General features: G+C 45.1%; 1 protein-coding gene across 3 annotated transcripts in view; it reads right to left on the reverse strand.

The window, feature by feature from the left end:
• TCF25 (transcription factor 25) overlaps positions 1–16,637 on the reverse strand; it is a 126,174-nt gene that overhangs the window by 100,813 nt on the left and 8,724 nt on the right. For all 3 annotated transcript variants that reach the window (XM_053699368.1, XM_053699367.1, XM_053699369.1), the window contains exons 4-8: positions 12,656–12,724; positions 2,827–2,969; positions 2,548–2,613; positions 1,656–1,738; positions 1,290–1,420 (exon numbers count right to left, since the gene is read on the reverse strand). In XM_053699368.1, coding sequence (XP_053555343.1) covers positions 1,290–1,420; positions 1,656–1,738; positions 2,548–2,613; positions 2,827–2,969; positions 12,656–12,724 — 492 coding nt within the window. The remainder of the gene's footprint in view (positions 1–1,289; positions 1,421–1,655; positions 1,739–2,547; positions 2,614–2,826; positions 2,970–12,655; positions 12,725–16,637) is intronic.

A 16,637-nucleotide genomic window follows, 5' to 3' on the forward strand; every position in this document is an offset into this window, starting at 1 on the left:
TTCAGAAAAAAAAGTTAAACAAACAAAAGGGAAAGGTTTTCTATACTCCTCTCTAAAGACACATACTAGATAAATACAAACATTGGTTTTACATTAGTAATGATATTGAGGGATAGATCATTTAGCCAATGAACACAAATTGCAACCATGTGGGCTTTTGAACTAGACAAACTGCATTTTTGCATGTATAATATTGGAGGATTCCAGGGTAATTTATTTCATTTTTGCAGTGTAAGCTTAAACTTGCTAATAAAGCATGATTGTTTGTTTTTTTAACTAATTTGGGTAATTGAGATTTAAAGTGGTGGCACATTTATAATTCAGTTTCTTTTTTTGTAAATAGCTTTTACTTGATCTTTTGTCTCATGCACTGCTACATTAGGGAGGCATTTGAAATTTTAGACAATCAACTACTAATGACAAGTAAAGGAGACACTTAATTGGAAAGAAGGGGCTTCCCTCTTGCCACAAGTTCACCCTTTAAACAGGGTCTTATGCTCCTCTGTGTTTTATGGGGGTGAATAAGGCCTTTAAAAGAACCCCCTCATTAAACATTACTCTAATGCCCATGGTATGGAATTGTTCTTTCAAATTAAATACTTGATTACCTTTTTATAAAATGAGAGAGGGAAACAAGGGCATTGAGTCAGCCTCCCTTTTTCTAGTATGGCTTCTCCCCTTTAAAATGAGTCAATTGTCCTAGGTAAAACAGAGTGGATAAAGGGTTCCCTCTGCAAGTGATCACCATTTTTTAAAGTGGTTACCTGCTGTTTATAGTGATATGAGACTCCATATGAACCCATCCACCTGGATCACTAAAAATGAGGAAGTACCTCGGCCTCTGGGCGCTCTCTCATTCCATGGGTCATCATAACGCACAAGAAATATCGAAAATGGCGGCGCCACCATTTTCAATATTTCTTGTTTCTGCATACGGTTTGGGAGAACTGGGGCTGGCAGCGAGCATCTGAATGGAAGCTAACTTAGCTTCAAACTTTACTGCTATCTTTAATATTTGTTTGTGTCATCATAACGCACAGTCTGATTACATTAAATGGCTCTGGGGACAGTATTGGTACAGGCAATTAGATGGAGCCAGAGGTCCGTCTTCATTCTTCTCCCAGGGGATCAGCACACCCTCTCAGTGCATGAAGATGACAGATTGTAGAGGGAGTAATGGGAAGGACGTGTCATTCTTTGCATTCTAGGTTGTTAAAATGATGAAGTACTCTCTGATATCTACACTAGACAACTGAAAGAACACAGAGAGATGTAATCTCATTACATACCACAATGTTATTGGGATCCATGGATTCCACTGCATCTAAGAACTTGAACTGCACCTGTTGGTAATCCCGCTGGTGCTCGAATGTAAAATGTTGAACCCCTCGTTTGCTCTCCAGAAGGCTCATAGTAATGCCTGAATGGCAAATTAAAAATAATGTAGGTCAATAAACACACACAAAGAAAAGAAAAAAAAAAGAACCTCTCATGCTCTCTAGGTCATTACAGCAATAGCACGTGCAGTTTTTAGATTAACCTAATTTAAAGCCTATAACTACTGCATCCATGTACAGGGCTTTAATAATTAAAAGAATGCAGATAAAACATGTGTTGATAATTTCTATGCAGATATGCTGGATTTAAACACTTACCTGTCTTGCTATATCTGGGCCAGGTATTCTTAATGGTTGTAAGCCAAGTACTACGGTGATGTGGTCGTTGTCTTTGCCGTGGCCTGAAAAAAACAAGAATTTTATTCTATATACAAGGAAATTAGAATACTCTTGACAGATGAGTAAATGCACTTTCATCTCTGAAGTAGTATGCAAACAATGCACTAAATAATACAGCTCTGACTCCTAACAATTTAAAAGGGACAAACTGATATAATAATGGCATGTTCCTATTCAGGGATGGTCAACTGGTAGCCTATGGGTTATATGTGGCCCTCTGCACTAGCCTTTGTAGCCTAAAGATAAAAACAGAGCTAATAATGTGTACCACAGTTTTAGTGACCCCTGGAAAAGGCAGATCTAAAAATGTGTGCTTTGGGGACTAATGGGTGAGCAGACAAGCCCTCTGGAAGGGAGAACAGCAAACACAGGGTACCCTTACCTAAATCTAACCTTGTGCCACCAGAAGAATATAGGAAATATATTATTATTGGTGTATTTTATAGCCATGAATATATATGCAGCCCTTTAAACTATTTATCTCCATGTGTTGGCCATCATTAGAATATGTCACTTTCTATTTCTGACTCAAGTGCTCAAACCCGTAAAGAGGATGACATGTATACAGAGTCTTTTTTTAGAAGCTTCAAGGCAGGAAATAGTTAGTGATTGGCTGACTGGCCATCTACAAGACTGCAGCTCCAGAGTGTGCTTTACTTATGTATTTAACACTGGGTTAAACACTTTTATGGTCAACAATGTTAAAAAAACGGCATGCTTGAAGAAATAACAACATGCATTCTTTGCATTACAATGTTCATTTAAAGTCTACAATTAAGCTAACATACCAACCAAGATTTTTTCAATTTACCTCTGATCCCCAAGAACAGCACGGGAGCCAAAAAATTTCTTTAGTTCTGTCTCAGGATTCAAGTTACTTTTGGGGGGGAAAAAGGGCAGTTATTGGTACTAATACAGATATGATCAGATTTGACAGTAAAGCTATAAAGACAAAGAGAACACAGAGCAGTATTTACTAAGAACACAACTTGGATGTTGAGAGACAAATAAAAATACAAAACTAATGTCCTATTAAAATAATTGCCTCTTCATATTTTTAATCACTATTCAAGATAAAACAAGCATTTACCGGTGTTCTACATAAAGAAGTGGGCGCACATCTGTGTTACCACTGTTCTGGGTTGGAAATGTGACCCCATTGCTGTTCTCAATATCTTCCAGAATGCTATTAATGTCACCTAAATTGGCTGAGCCTTCTAGGTCAACATCAGGCTGTAAAAAAATAAAAATAAAAAAAATAAACCATTCAATGTATGAAGTAAGAATTAAGGCAACACAAGTGACTGTACTTATTATGACAGATACTATTAAATGCATTTTGTTTATAAAGCATTATACCCTTTGGCTGCTAAGCCATTTTCCACCTGGGTGCTAAGCTGGATTTGAGTTGTTTGTTTGTTTTTTTACTTTTTTTAAATATATTTATTTTTTACTTTTTTTTCCAGATCCCCAAGACTTATACCATTGGAAAGGTCAGACGATTACCTTTGGGGGTCTGTAGCTGCTTAGATGCCTGAGATACAGGCTTCTAAGCAGCATGCCCCCATTTCGCTATATTGTCCATTGTTAATTTTAAATAAAGTTGTGCAGTGACGTCATCACGTCATTGCGCATGACGTCACCTCGCAAATCCTGAACCCCCGATCTTGCCTCTCACTATTCAGGAAAGATCGCCGGGGTGGGAGTAGGTGGGAGCCTCCAGATTGCCCTCAAGGTGAGTGATAGCGACAGCACTGAGCCGTCGTCAGCACATGACTGGGACAATTTGCAACGGCTCAGAGTCGTCGTTAGCACTGAAAGGGTTAAAATAATCAGTTTATAATTGTTTGTTTTTAAACAAAATGTAGAGTAGTGCTGTTAAAGGACCGGTAAATACAGTAGTGTTTGATAATCAACAAATGCATGATAAAAAGACAATGCAATAGAATGTAGTCTGAACGTCAAATGAGTAATTTTTTTCAGACAAATTTCAGTTATTTGTATTTCCACCCCCCTTGTATCATATGACAGCCATCAGCCAATCACAAAGGCGTATATGTAGGTTCTGTGAATTCTTGCACATGCTCAGTAGGAGCTGGCGACTCAAAAAGTATAAATATAAAAAGATTGTGCACATTTTGTTAATGGAAGTAAATTTGAAAGTTAAAATAAATTAAAATTGCATGCTCTATTTGAATCATGAAAGTTTAATTTTGACTTGAGTGTCCCTTTAACGATTTAAATAATCCAGATACAGGTGTGTGTGTGGTGAATTGATATAAAAACCATGTTGACACCAGGCATGTGCATTCAGCAATTTGTTCTATAAATTAATGCAGAATATGGCCGTGGGTAGCAGCATTCGGCTCTTTGTTTTAGAGCCGGATTTATTTGTGTGAACGTGCAACACACAAAGATCTGCAAATCCTATTATATAAAAGGCCAAGTGTGTTTGTCCGAAGCTGTCATGCGCAGTAGAGAGAGAGGAGGGGGGAGAGAGAGGGGGGAAGATAGAGAGGGAGGGGGGGGGGAGAGAGAGAGGGAGGGGGGGAGAGAGAGAGAGGGGAGGGAGAGAGAGAGAGGGGAGGGAGAGAGAGAGGGGAGGGAGAGAGAGAGAGAGGGGAGGGAGAGAGAGAGGGGAGGGAGAGAGAGAGGGGAGGGAGAGAGAGAGGGGAGGGAGGGGGAGGGAGAGAGGGAGGGGGAGAGAGAGAGGGAGGGGGAGAGAGGGAGGGGGAGAGAGAGGGAGGGGGGAGAGAGAGAGAGGGAGGGGGGGAGAGAGAGAGAGGGAGGGAGAGAGGGGGGAGAGAGAGAGAGAGGAGGGAGAGAGAGAGAGAGGAGGGAGAGAGGGGAGGGAGAGAGAGAGGGGAGGGAGAGTGAGAGGGGAGGGAGAGAGAGAGAGAGGGAGAGAGAGAGAGAGGGGGAGAGAGAGAGAGGGGGAGAGAGAGAGCTCAAAAGAGAGGGGGAGAGAGAGCGCAAAAGGGATGGAGGAGCTCAAAAGAGAGGGGGAGAGAGAGTGTAAAAGAGATGGGGGAGAGATAGAGAGCAAAAGTGAGGGGGGAGAGAGAGAGCAAAAGAGAGGGGGGGGAGAGAGTGCGAAGAGAGGGGGGAGAGAGAGAGCGCGCAAAAGAGAGGGGGAGAGAGAGCACAAAAGAGAGGGGGAGAGAGGGGGGAGAGAGAGCACAAAAGAGAGGGGGAGAGAGCGCAAAAGAGAGGGGGAGAGAGAGAGCACAAAAGAGAGGGGGGAGAGAGAGCAAAAACAGAATTTATGCTTACCTGATAAATTACTTTCTCTTGCGGTGTATCCAGTCCACGGATTCATCCTTACTTGTGGGATATTCTCATTCCCTACAGGAAGTGGCAAAGAGAACACACAGCAGAGCTGTCCATATAGCTCCCCCTCTGGCTCCGCCCCCCAGTCATTCGACCGACGGTTAGGAGAAAAAGGAGAAACCATAGGGTGCAGTGGTGACTGTAGTTTAAACAATAAATTTTAACCTGACTTAATTGCCAGGGCGGGCCGTGGACTGGATACACCGCAAGAGAAAGTAATTTATCAGGTAAGCATAAATTCTGTTTTCTCTTGCAAGGTGTATCCAGTCCACGGATTCATCCTTACTTGTGGGATACCAATACCAAAGCTTTAGGACACGGATGAAGGGAGGGAACAAGACAGGTAACCTAAACGGAAGGCACCACTGCTTGCAAAACCTTTCTCCCAAAAATAGCCTCCGAAGAAGCAAAAGTATTGAATTTGTAAAATTTGGCAAAAGTATGCAGTGAGGACCAAGTCGCTGCCTTACAAATCTGTTCAACAGAAGCCTCATTCTTGAAGGCCCAGGTGGAAGCCACAGCTCTGGTGGAATGAGCTGTAATTCGTTCAGGAGGCTGCTGTCCAGCAGTCTCATAAGCCAATCGGATGATGCTTTTCAACCAGAAGGAAAGAGAGGTAGCAGTCGCTTTCTGACCTCTCCTCTTACCAGAATAAACAACAAACAAGGATGATGTTTGTCTGAAATCCTTAGTTGCTTGTAAATAGAATTTCAAAGCACGAACCACATCAAGATTGTGTAAAAGCCGTTCCTTCTTAGAAGCTGGATTAGGGCACAGGGAAGGAACAATGATTTCCTGGTTAATGTTCTTATTCGAAACAACTTTAGGAAGAAAACCAGGTTTGGTGCGCAAAACTACCTTATCTGCATGGAACACCAGATAGGGTGAATTACACTGCAAAGCAGACAATTCTGAAACTCTTTGAGCAGAAGATATAGCTACCAAAAACAAAACTTTCCAAGATAATAACTTAATATCTATGGAATATAAAGGTTCAAACGGAACCCCTTGAAGAACTGAAAGAACTAAATTTAGACTCCATGGAGGAGTCACAGGTTTATAGACAGGCTTGATTCTGACTAACGCCTGTGCAAACGACTGAACATCTGGCACTTCTGCCAGGCGCTTGTGCAAAAGAATAGACAGAGCGGATATCTGCCCCTTTAAAGAACTAGCTGATAAACCTTTCTCCATTCCTTCTTGGAGAAAAGACAATATCCTTGGAATCCTAACTTTACTCCACGAGTAACCTTTGGATTCACACCAACAAAGATATTTCCGCCATATCTTATGGTAAATCTTCCTGGTGACAGGTTTTCTAGCTTGGATATTTTATGAACACAGTTTTGTATAACAGGAGTGGTTTGGAGCATAATAAATTGGAGTTGTCAGGATATCTGTCCGTGTGTGTGTGGCTTATTTTGGCTTATTTGACAACTCTCCAGGTGCCTGCCTCTTTGTAAGTTGGTGACCAGTCTTGCAAGTCAGGTGATAAATATATCTTCGGCCGAAGTAAGGAAAAATACCTACAAGAGTATCTATGACTGATTCAGAGAACCCACGCTTGGATAGAATTAAGCGTTCAATCTCCAAGCAGTCAGCTGCAGAGAAACTAGATTTGGATGCTTGAATGGACCCTCTATTAGAAGATCCTGCCTCATTGGCATTGTCCATGGTGGAACAGATGACATGTCCACTAGGTCTGCATACCAAGTCCTGCGTGGCCTTCTCCTGTTTCTGGCTACCAGCCGAGGGAGAAGGGGAAACGGTGGAAAGACATCTATCAGAGCCGCCTTGGGGTCCCTGGACCTGGATCCGTAAAGAGGAAGTTTGGTGTTCTGACGGGACGCCATCAGATCCAACTCTGGAATGCCCCAAAGCTGAGTCAGCTGAGCAAATACCTCCGGGTGAAGTTCCCACTCCCCCGGGTGAAAAGTCTGACGACTTAGGAAATCCGCTTCCCAGTTGTCTACTCCTGGGATGTGAATTGCAGATAGGTGGCAAGAGTGATCCTCCGCCCACCTGATTATCTTGGTTACTTCCTTCATCGTTAAGGAACTCTTTGTTCCTCCCTGATGATTGATGTATGCTACAGTCGTGATGTTATCCGACTGAAACCTGATGAACTTGGCCGCCGCTAGCTGAGGCCAAGCCTGGAGCGTATTGAATATCGCTCTCAGTTCTAAAATGTTTATCGGGAGGAGAGACTCTTCCCGAGACCATAGGCCCTGAGCTTTTCAGGGAGCCCCAGACCGCGCCCCAGCCCAACAGACTGGCATCGGTCGTCACGATGGTCCACTCTGGTCTGCGGAAGCACATTCCCTGAGAAGAGAATCTCTGGTTTTCTGGTCCAGTTGGATTTAAATAGACAAATCTGCATAATCCCCATTCCACTGTTTGAGCATGCACAATTGCAGTGGCCTGAGATGAATTCGAGCAAATGGGACTACGTCCATTGCTGCTACCATTAATCCAATTACCTCCATGCACTGAGCTACAGATGGCCGAGGAATGGAATGATGAGCTCGGCAAGTGTTTAGAAGCTTTAACTTTCTGACCTCCGTCAGAAATATTTTCATTTCTACCGAGTCTATTAATGTTCCCAGGAAGGGAACCCTTGTGAGTGGGAACAGAGAACTTTTTTCGGTGTTCACCTTCCACCTGTGAGACCTTAGAAAGGCCAGAACAATATCCGTATGAGCCTTGGCTCTGGGAAAAGACGACGCCTGTATTAAGATGTCATCCAGATAGGGTGCTACTGCAATGCCCCGCGGTCTTAGTACCGCAAGAAGGGTCCCTAGCACTTTTGTGAATATTCTTGGAGCGGTGGCCAACCCGAAGGGAAGGGCCACGAACTGGTAATGCTTGTCCAGAAAGGCGAACCTTAGGAACTGATGGTGATCTTTGTGGATAGGAATATGAAGGTACGCATCCTTTAGATCCACGGTAGTCATATATTGACCTTCCTGGATCATCGGTAAGATTGTCCGAATGGTCTCCATCTTGAAGGATGGAACTCTGAGGAATTTGTTTAGAATCTTTAGATCCAGGATTGGTCTGAAAGTTCCTTCCTTTTTGGGAACCACAAACAGGTTTAAGTAAAAACCCAGTCCTTGTTCTGTAATTGGAACCGGACATATCACTACCATCTTGAGTAGATCTTCTACACAGCGTAAGAATGCCTCTTTCTTTGTCTGGTCTGAAGACAGACGAGAAATGTGGAACCTTCCCCTTGGAGGAAAGTTCTTTTATTCTAGAAGATATCCCTGAGCAACTATCTCCAATGCCCAGGGATCGGGAACATCTCTTGCCCAAGCCTGAGCAAAGAGAGAGAGTCTGCCCCCTACCAGATCCGGTCCCGGATCGGGGGCTACCCCTTCATGCTGTCTTAGTAGCAGCTGCAGGCTTCTTGGCCTGTTTACCCTTGTTCCAGCCCTGCAAAGGCTTCCAGGTTGCCTTGGGCTGTGAAGTGTTACCCTCCTGATTTGCGGTTGTAGAGGTTGAAGCAGGACCGCTCCTGAAGTTGCGAAAGGAACGAAAATTAGCCTTGTTTTTAGCCTTAAAAGGCCTATCTTGCGAGAGGGCATGGCCCTTTCCCCCAGTTATATCCGAAATAATCTCTTTCAACTCTGGCCCGAAAAGGGTCTTTCCCTTGAAAGGGATATACAGTAACTTAGTTTTAGACGACACATCGGCCGACCATGATTTCAGCCAGAGCACTCTGCGCGCCATGATGGCAAAACCAGAATTTTTCGCCGCTAACTTAGCTAATTGCAAAGCGGCATCTGTTATAAAAGAATTAGCCAGCTTTAGAGCCTTAATTCTATCCATAATTTCGTCATATGAGGTCTCCGTCTGGAGCGACTCCTCCAGCGCCTCAAACCAGAAAGCCGCTGCAGTAGTCACAGGAATAATGCAGGCAATAGGTTGGAGAAGGAAACCTTGTTGAACAAATATTTTCTTTAGTAAACCTTCCAATTTTTTATCCATAGGATCTTTGAAAGCACAACTGTCTTCAATTGGTATGGTTGTGCGCTTGGCAAGTGTTGAAATTGCCCCCTCTACCTTAGGGATTGTCTGCCATGCGTCCCGCCTGGGATCAGTTATAGGGAACATTTTCTTAAAGGTAGGGGGGGGGAACAAAGGGTACACCAGGTCTCTCCCACTCCCTATCCACAATATCCGCCACCCTCTTCGGGATCGGGAACGCATCAGTGTATACAGGGACTTCTAGGAATTTGTCCATTTTACACAATTTCTCTGGGACCACCATGGGGTCGCAATAATCCAGCGTAGCTAATACCTCCTTAAGCAGTACGCAGAGGTGTTCCAGCTTTAATTTAAACGCTAAGGAATATGATTCTGCCCGCTGAGAAACCTTTCCTGTATCGGAAATTTCTCCCTCGGACAGCACATCCCTCACCGTCATTTCAGAGTGTTGTGAGGGTACCACAGATAAACCTTCCAAAGCTTCTGATTGCTCATACTCTGTTCTTAAAACTGAGCTATCACGCTTTTTAGGAAAAACTGGCAGTTTGGATAAAAATGCCGCAAGGGAATTATCCATGACTGCTGCTAGTTGTTGTAATGTAATAGGGGCCAATGCGCTAGAGGTACTAGGCATCACTTGCGCGGGCGTGACTGGTGTCGACACATGGGGAGAGGAAGGTGGGCTATCCTCGTTACCTTCTGTTAAAGAATCATCTTGGGCTACATTTTTAAGTGAAACGTTATCCTTAAAATGCATAGATACATTAGCACACTTAAAACACAAATGTAAAGGGGGTTCCACCATGGCTACTAAACACATAGAGCAACGTCTATCTGTAGGCTCAGACATGTTAAACAGACTTAGACAGCACTCAAAGACTGACAAATACAATTTGAGAAAAAACGGTACTGTGCCTTTAAATAATAAAAACGCACACTTTTTTTACTAAATGTTCAAAAATGATCCAATCTTTCTGAAAATTTCACCACACGATCTTAATGCTTTGTAATGATTGCACAGCAAATATCAAGTCAATTAACCCCTTAATGCCCGAACTGGAGCAACCTAAAGCTGACAACCGGTTAGCAAACTACAGCACCATGCCACAGCAATCTGCTGTGGCCCTACCTTGCCCCTGGGGATTAGTTTGATGAGAAATAAGCCTCTATGAAGTCCTCAAGAAGATTTAGGACCCTCCACGTGAAGCTGCATGAAGCTGTCTGCAATATGAAGTGCGCAACTGAGGCGCAAAATTTAGGCCCCCTCCCTCTCCACTCCGGAGTTGTGGGGCCTTCAAAACCCTAAATAGGTGTCTAAAATTTTTCCATGTGGAAAAAAACCCAAATAACACTCCAAAAGTGATAATAACCATGTATAGTGATTATATTTTTACTAAAAAATAATCGATTGCCCTTTAACAGTGTCCACCAGTCATTTACCCTGTTAAATAAGCCTTCTTTCTATACTGAGTCTCAGAAAATGGCTTACCTTCCCCACATGGGGATTCTTGTCAGTCTTCTAGCATTACTAAGTCTTGACTAGAAAAAGATGACTGAACATACCTTATAGCAGTTAAGCCTGCAAACTGTTCCCCCCAACTGAAGTTTTCTTGGTACTCCTCAGTCCTACGTGGGAACAGCAGTGGATTTTAGTTACAACATGCTAAAATCATTTTCCTCTCAGCAGAATTCTTCATCACTTTCTGCTAGAGAGTAAATAGTACAAACCGGCACTATTTAAAAATAACAAACTTTTGATTGAAGATATAAAAAACTACAAATCTAACACCACATTCAATTTACCCTCCTGTAGAGATGCTACTTGTTAGAGCGGCAAAGAGAATGACTGGGGGGCGGAGCCAGAGGGGGAGCTATATGGACAGCTCTGCTGTGTGTTCTCAATGCCACTTCCTGTAGGGAATGAGAATATCCCACAAGTAAGGATGAATCCGTGGACTGGATACAACTTGCAAGAGAAAGAGAGGGGGGAGAGAGCGCAAAAGAGAGGGGGAGAGATAGAGCGCAAAAGAGAGGGGGAGAGATAGAGCGCAAAAGAGAGGGGGAGAGATAGAGCGCAAAAGAGAGGGGGAGAGAGAGAGCGCAAAAGAGAGAGGGGAGAGAGAGGGTGAGGGAGAGGAGGGGAGAGAGAGAGAGGAAGGGAGAGAGAGAGGAGAGGGGGGGAGAGAGAAGGGGGGAAAGAGAGAGCTCAAAAGAGAGGAGGAGAGAGAGCACAAAAGAGATGAGGGAGAGCGCAAAAGAGATGGGGGAGAGAGAGAGCTCAAAAGAGAGGGGGAGAGAGAGTGCAAAAGAGATGGGGGAGAGAGAGAGAGCAAAAGAGAGGGGGAGAGAGAGAGAGAGCAAAAGAGAGGGGGAGAGAGAGAGAGCAAAAGAGAGGGGGAGAGAGAGAGCGCAAAAGAGAGGGAGGAGAGAGCGCAAAAGAGAGGGGGGAGAGAGCGCAAAAGAGGGGGGGAGAGGGAGAGCGCAAAAGAGAGGGGGAGAGGGAGAGCGTAAAAGAGGGGGGGAGAGAGAGAGCGCAAAAGAGAGGGGGAGAGAGAGAGCAAAAGAGAGGGGGGGTGAGAGAGAGCAAAAGAGAGGGGGGTGAGAGAGAGCAAAAGAGAGGGGGGAGAGAGAGAGAGCAAAAGAGGGGGGAGAGAGAGAGCGCAAAAGAGAGGGGGGAAAGAGAGAGCGCAAAAGAGAGGGGGAGAGAAAGAGCGCAAAAGAGAGGGGGAGAGAGAGTGCAAAAGAGAGGGAGAGAGAGCGCAAAAGAGAGGGGGGAGAGAGAGAGCAAAAGAGAGGGGGGAGAGAGAGAGCAAAAGAGAGGGGGGAGAGAGAGCGCAAAAGAGATGGGGGAGAGAGAGAGCGCAAAAGAGATGGAGAGAGAGAGAGAGCACAAAAGAGAGGGGGGGAGAGAGAGAGCACAAAAGAGAGGGGGGAGAGAGAGAGCATGCAAAAGAGAGGGGGAGAGAGAGAGAGCGCGCAAAAGAGAGGGGGAGAGAGAGAGCGCAAAAGAGAGGGGGAAGAGAGAGAGCTCAAAAGAGAGGGGGGAGAAAGCTCAAAAGAGAGGGGGAGAGCAAAAGAGAGGGGGGAGAGAGAGAGAGAAAAAGAGAGGGGGAGGGAGAGAGCGCAAGGGGTGGGACCGCTGTACTGCAAAAAATGGCCCGTGTGAACGGGCTTTAGGACTAGTCTAGAATAAAACAAAAAGAAGAATAATGTGGATCAGAAAAAAGAGCCATGTGTCACTAACCACTGCCATATTTGGGGTTAGTTTATAAAACGAATCGCCAAATGCACATGCCTAGTTGACACAGTTAAGAAAACTATTTGTTCTATATTTGTTGATGGTCTCTTGGGTTTGAAAATCTCTCAAATCCACACAATCAGCATATGTCCAATATTAAAGGGACACTAAACATTTTTTGTTTTATTATTGTCCTGAGTGTACACAGTTTATAAATACAGCTATACAGAAGTTGAAGTTGTAATTACAGGCAGAAATACTTTACAGGTATGAAGTTACTCAAACAGTTGTTTAACTCTATGAATGAAGCATGTATATATACATCCATATCTCAACAGTTTGGTATGAATTAAAACATTACCTGTGGCTCTGTATTAACACATTTCTTTCCTTTCTTTTTCTTCCTCTTCTTTTTTAGTTTGCTGCTTGCCTATGGAAGGACAAGAAATCATTACTTATTTAGGGGGAAAAGCACAGAATTGTTATTCTCATCATATTAAAAAAAATGAACAACCCAAAAACCCTTTTAACCTGTGGATGCACCTATGTTAGCCATCAATCAACCGTATTTCCTACTCTGTAACCTCTAACACAATGCAGGAGAAACTAAAGCCGATTATTTATTGCTAGTATTTGGAGATGACAGCACATGATTAGATTTTTTTTAAGCAAAAAAAGCTTATAACTACTGATTGCGTAAACACACAACTGAATTTGGTAATTCATTCTCATTTAAAGGTTATAAAGTATGGTTCCTATTCTCTTAAAAAGTCTTAGACACGTGTTTTTTAGTGTGTCTGGATACTTGTTACCTACAGCAGTGTTTCTCAACCGCGGTCCTCAAGTAACCCCAACAGGCCAGGTTTTCATTATAGCTGAACCAGTGCACAGGTGAAGTAATCAGCTCATCAGTAACACCAGGGTTACTAACCTGCTCTCACCTGTCAGCTGATTATTTAATCTGTGCACTGGCTCAGCTATAATGAAAACCTGGCCTGTTGGGGTACTCGAAGACTGCACTTGAAAAACAGTGACCTACAGGACTGTTGAACTAATTTACTTGCTATTTTAGTTTAAAAAGACACATGAAATCCATTTTTTGACCCAAGGCAAACCTCAAATTAAAGGCAATGAGGAAATATAGTGAAGGTCCATATGAATTACAAAGAAACAACCAGGAGAAACCTTACTCACGTTTTTAAGAGCCAATTACTGAGCTCTCAGGAAATAAAGATTGTGGGAGGTTAAACAACCCAGGAATCAGCGACACCAACCGATCCATTCAGATGAAGATTTTAATATAATAATAAAAAGCATAAAAGACATTGCACATAAGGATAAGAAGGACAAACATTCATCCCAACAGTTCTACAAGAATCAGAGCACCGACTGCCACTCAGCGTCCTGTCCCAATAATGGAACTGTTTTTTGTGAAACGTTGCATTACTGTCCTCTCCTCTTATGGCGTGTCAGTCTGAAAAACTCTCCGACATCGGAGCATTAGTGTCGGTTGTTTAACCTCCCATGCTTTATTTCCTAAGAGCTTAGTAAATAGCCTCTGAAACGTTAGTAATGTATCTCCTGGTTGTTTCTTTGTAATTCATATGGACCTTCACTATACTTCCTCATTGCCTTTAATATGAGGTTTGCCTTGGATCCATGTGAAACATCTATATTTGGGACCATATCCTTTAGTGGACACACAGTTACACAGTGTGGTGATTCAGAGGCATATATGTACAGCAACCAATCAGCAGCTATCTCCCCAGTAGTGCAGAACTATATAACATTAGCTTAGCAGCAACTTTATAAATCCAAAGCTTTCAGAGAATTTTTATTCCAAAATAGAATTTAGCTGAACTTCGCTCCAGGTTCTACTAAGCAGGTCTTTTTTTTTTTCAAAAGCACTTCACGGTGCGCGCTGTCTAGTCACAGCGCGCCCAATCGTGCCATTAAACGGAATGTAGCTCGCTCCCACTACCAGACCAGAGCGGGAGCGAGCTACATCCAGTTTAATGGCGCGATCAGTCTCGCTGTGACTAGACAGCGCGCCCCTGAAGTGCTTTTGAAAAAAAAAGACCTGCTCAGTAGAACCTGGAGCAGAGTTCAGGTAGTCAGCTTTGGATTTATAAAGTTGCCGCTAAGCTAATCCTATAATATAAAAGTCCAAGTGTGTTTGTCCGAAGCTGTAGAGACAGCACAAGGACAAACACACCTGGCCTTACCTGATCTGCTGTTTGTGGCACGGTGCGGCGAAGGTGGGCGGGGCGGGGAGCGGTCGACGCGAGAGAGGGGAGAGAGATAGAAAGAGAGGGGGAGAGACAAAAAGAGATGGGAAAGAGCTAAAGAGAGGGGAAAGAGAGAGCTAAAGAGAGGGGAAAGAGAGAGCAAAAGAGAGGAGGGAGAGCAAAGTAGAGGGGAAAGAGCAAAGTAGAGGGAAGAGAGAGAAAAAGAGAGGGGGAGAGAGAAAATAAGAGGGGGAAAGAGAGAGAGCAAAAGAGAGGGAAAGAGAGAGAGCAACAGAGAGGGGAAGAGAGAGAGCAAAAGAGAGGGGAAGAGAGAGCAAAAGAAAGGGCAAAAGAAGCGAGAGGGGGAGAGAGAGGGGGGAGAGAGAGGGGGGAGAGAGAGGGGGGAGAGGGGAGAGAGAGCAAAAGAGGGATGGAGAGAGAGAGCAAAAGAGAGGGGAAAGGGGGGAGAGAGAGCAAAAGAGAGGGGGAGAGAGAGCAAAAGAGAGGGATGGAGAGAGAGAGCAAAAGAGAGGGATGGAGAGAGAGAGAGCGCAAAAGAGAGGGGGGAGAGAGAGCACAAAAGAGAGGGGGGAGAGAGAGCGCAAAAGAGAGGGGGGAGAGAGAGAGCACAAAAGAGAGGGAGAGAGAGAGAGAGCGCAAAAGAGAGGGGGTAGAGAGAGTGCAAAAGAGAGGGAGGTAGAGAGAGTGTAAAAGAGAGGGAGGGAGAGAGAGCGCAAAAGAGAGGGGGTAGAGAGAGTGCAAAAGAGAGGGGGTAGAGAGAGTGCAAAAGAGAGGGAGGTAGAGAGAGTGTAAAAGAGAGCGAAAGAAAGGGCAAAAGAAGAGGGAGGGGGAGAGAGAGGGGGGAGAGGGGGGAGAGAGAGGGGGGAGAGAGCAAAAGAGGGATGGAGAGAGAGAGCAAAAGAGAGGGGAAAGGGGGGAGAGAGAGCAAAAGAGGGGGGAGAGAGAGCAAAAGAGAGGGGGAGAGAGAGCAAAAGAGAGGGATGGAGAGAGAGAGCAAAAGAGAGGGATGGAGAGAGAGCACAAAAGAGAGGGATGGAGAGAGAGAGAGCGCAAAAGAGAGGGGGGAGAGAGAGCACAAAAGAGAGGGGGGAGAGAGAGAGCGCAAAAGAGAGGGGGGAGAGAGAGAGAGAGCGCAAAAGAGAGGGGGGAGAGAGAGCACAAAAGAGAGGGGGAGAGAGTGCAAAAGAGAGGGAGGTAGAGAGAGAGAGTGTAAAAGAGAGGGAGGGAGAGAGAGCACAAAAGAGAGGGGGGAGAGAGAGAGAGCGCAAAAGAGAGGGGGGAGAGAGAGAGAGAGAGCGCAAAAGAGAGGGGGGAGAGAGAGAGCGCAAAAGAGAGGGGGGAGAGAGAGAGCGCAAAAGAGAGGGGGGAGAGAGAGAGCGCAAAAGAGAGGGGGGGAGAGAGAGAGCGCAAAAGAGAGGGGGGAGAGAGAGAGCTCAAAAGAGAGGGGGGAGAGAGAGAGCTCAAAAGAGAGGGGGGAGAGAGAGAGCGCAAAAGAGAGGGGGGAGAGAGAGGGCAAAAGAGAGGGAGGGAGAGAGAGGGCAAAAGAGAGGGGGGAGAGAAAGCGCAAAAGAGAGGGGGGAAGAGAGAGCGCAAAAGAGAGGGGGGAGAGAGAGTGTAAAAGAGAGGGGGGGGAGAGAGAGTGCAAAAGAGAGGGTGGAAGAGAGAGCGCAAAAGAGAGGGGGGAGAGAGAGAGCGCAAAAGAGAGGGGGGAGAGAGAGAGCGCAAAAGAGAGGGGGGAGACAGCGCAAAAGAGAGGGGGGAGACAGCGCAAAAGAGAGGGGGAGAGAGAGAGCGCAAAAGAGAGGGGGAGAGAGAGAGCGCAAAAGAGAGGGGGGAAAGAGAGAGCGCAAAAGAGAGGGGGGGAGAGAGAGAGCGCAAAAGAGAGGGGGAGAGAGAGAGAGCGCAAAAGAGAGGGGGAGAGAGAGAGCGCAAAAGAGAGGGGGAGAGAGAGAGCGCAAAAGAGAGGGGGGAGAGAGAGAGCGCAAAAGAGAGGGGGGAGAGAGAGAGCGCAAAAGAGAGGGGGGAGAGAGAGAGCGCAAAAGAGAGGGGGGAGAGAGCGCAAAAGAGAGGGGGGAGAGAGAGTGCAAAAGAGAG

This window comes from Bombina bombina, chromosome 1 (genome assembly GCF_027579735.1).
Source record: "Bombina bombina isolate aBomBom1 chromosome 1, aBomBom1.pri, whole genome shotgun sequence".
NCBI classification, from domain to species: Eukaryota; Metazoa; Chordata; class Amphibia; order Anura; family Bombinatoridae; genus Bombina; species Bombina bombina.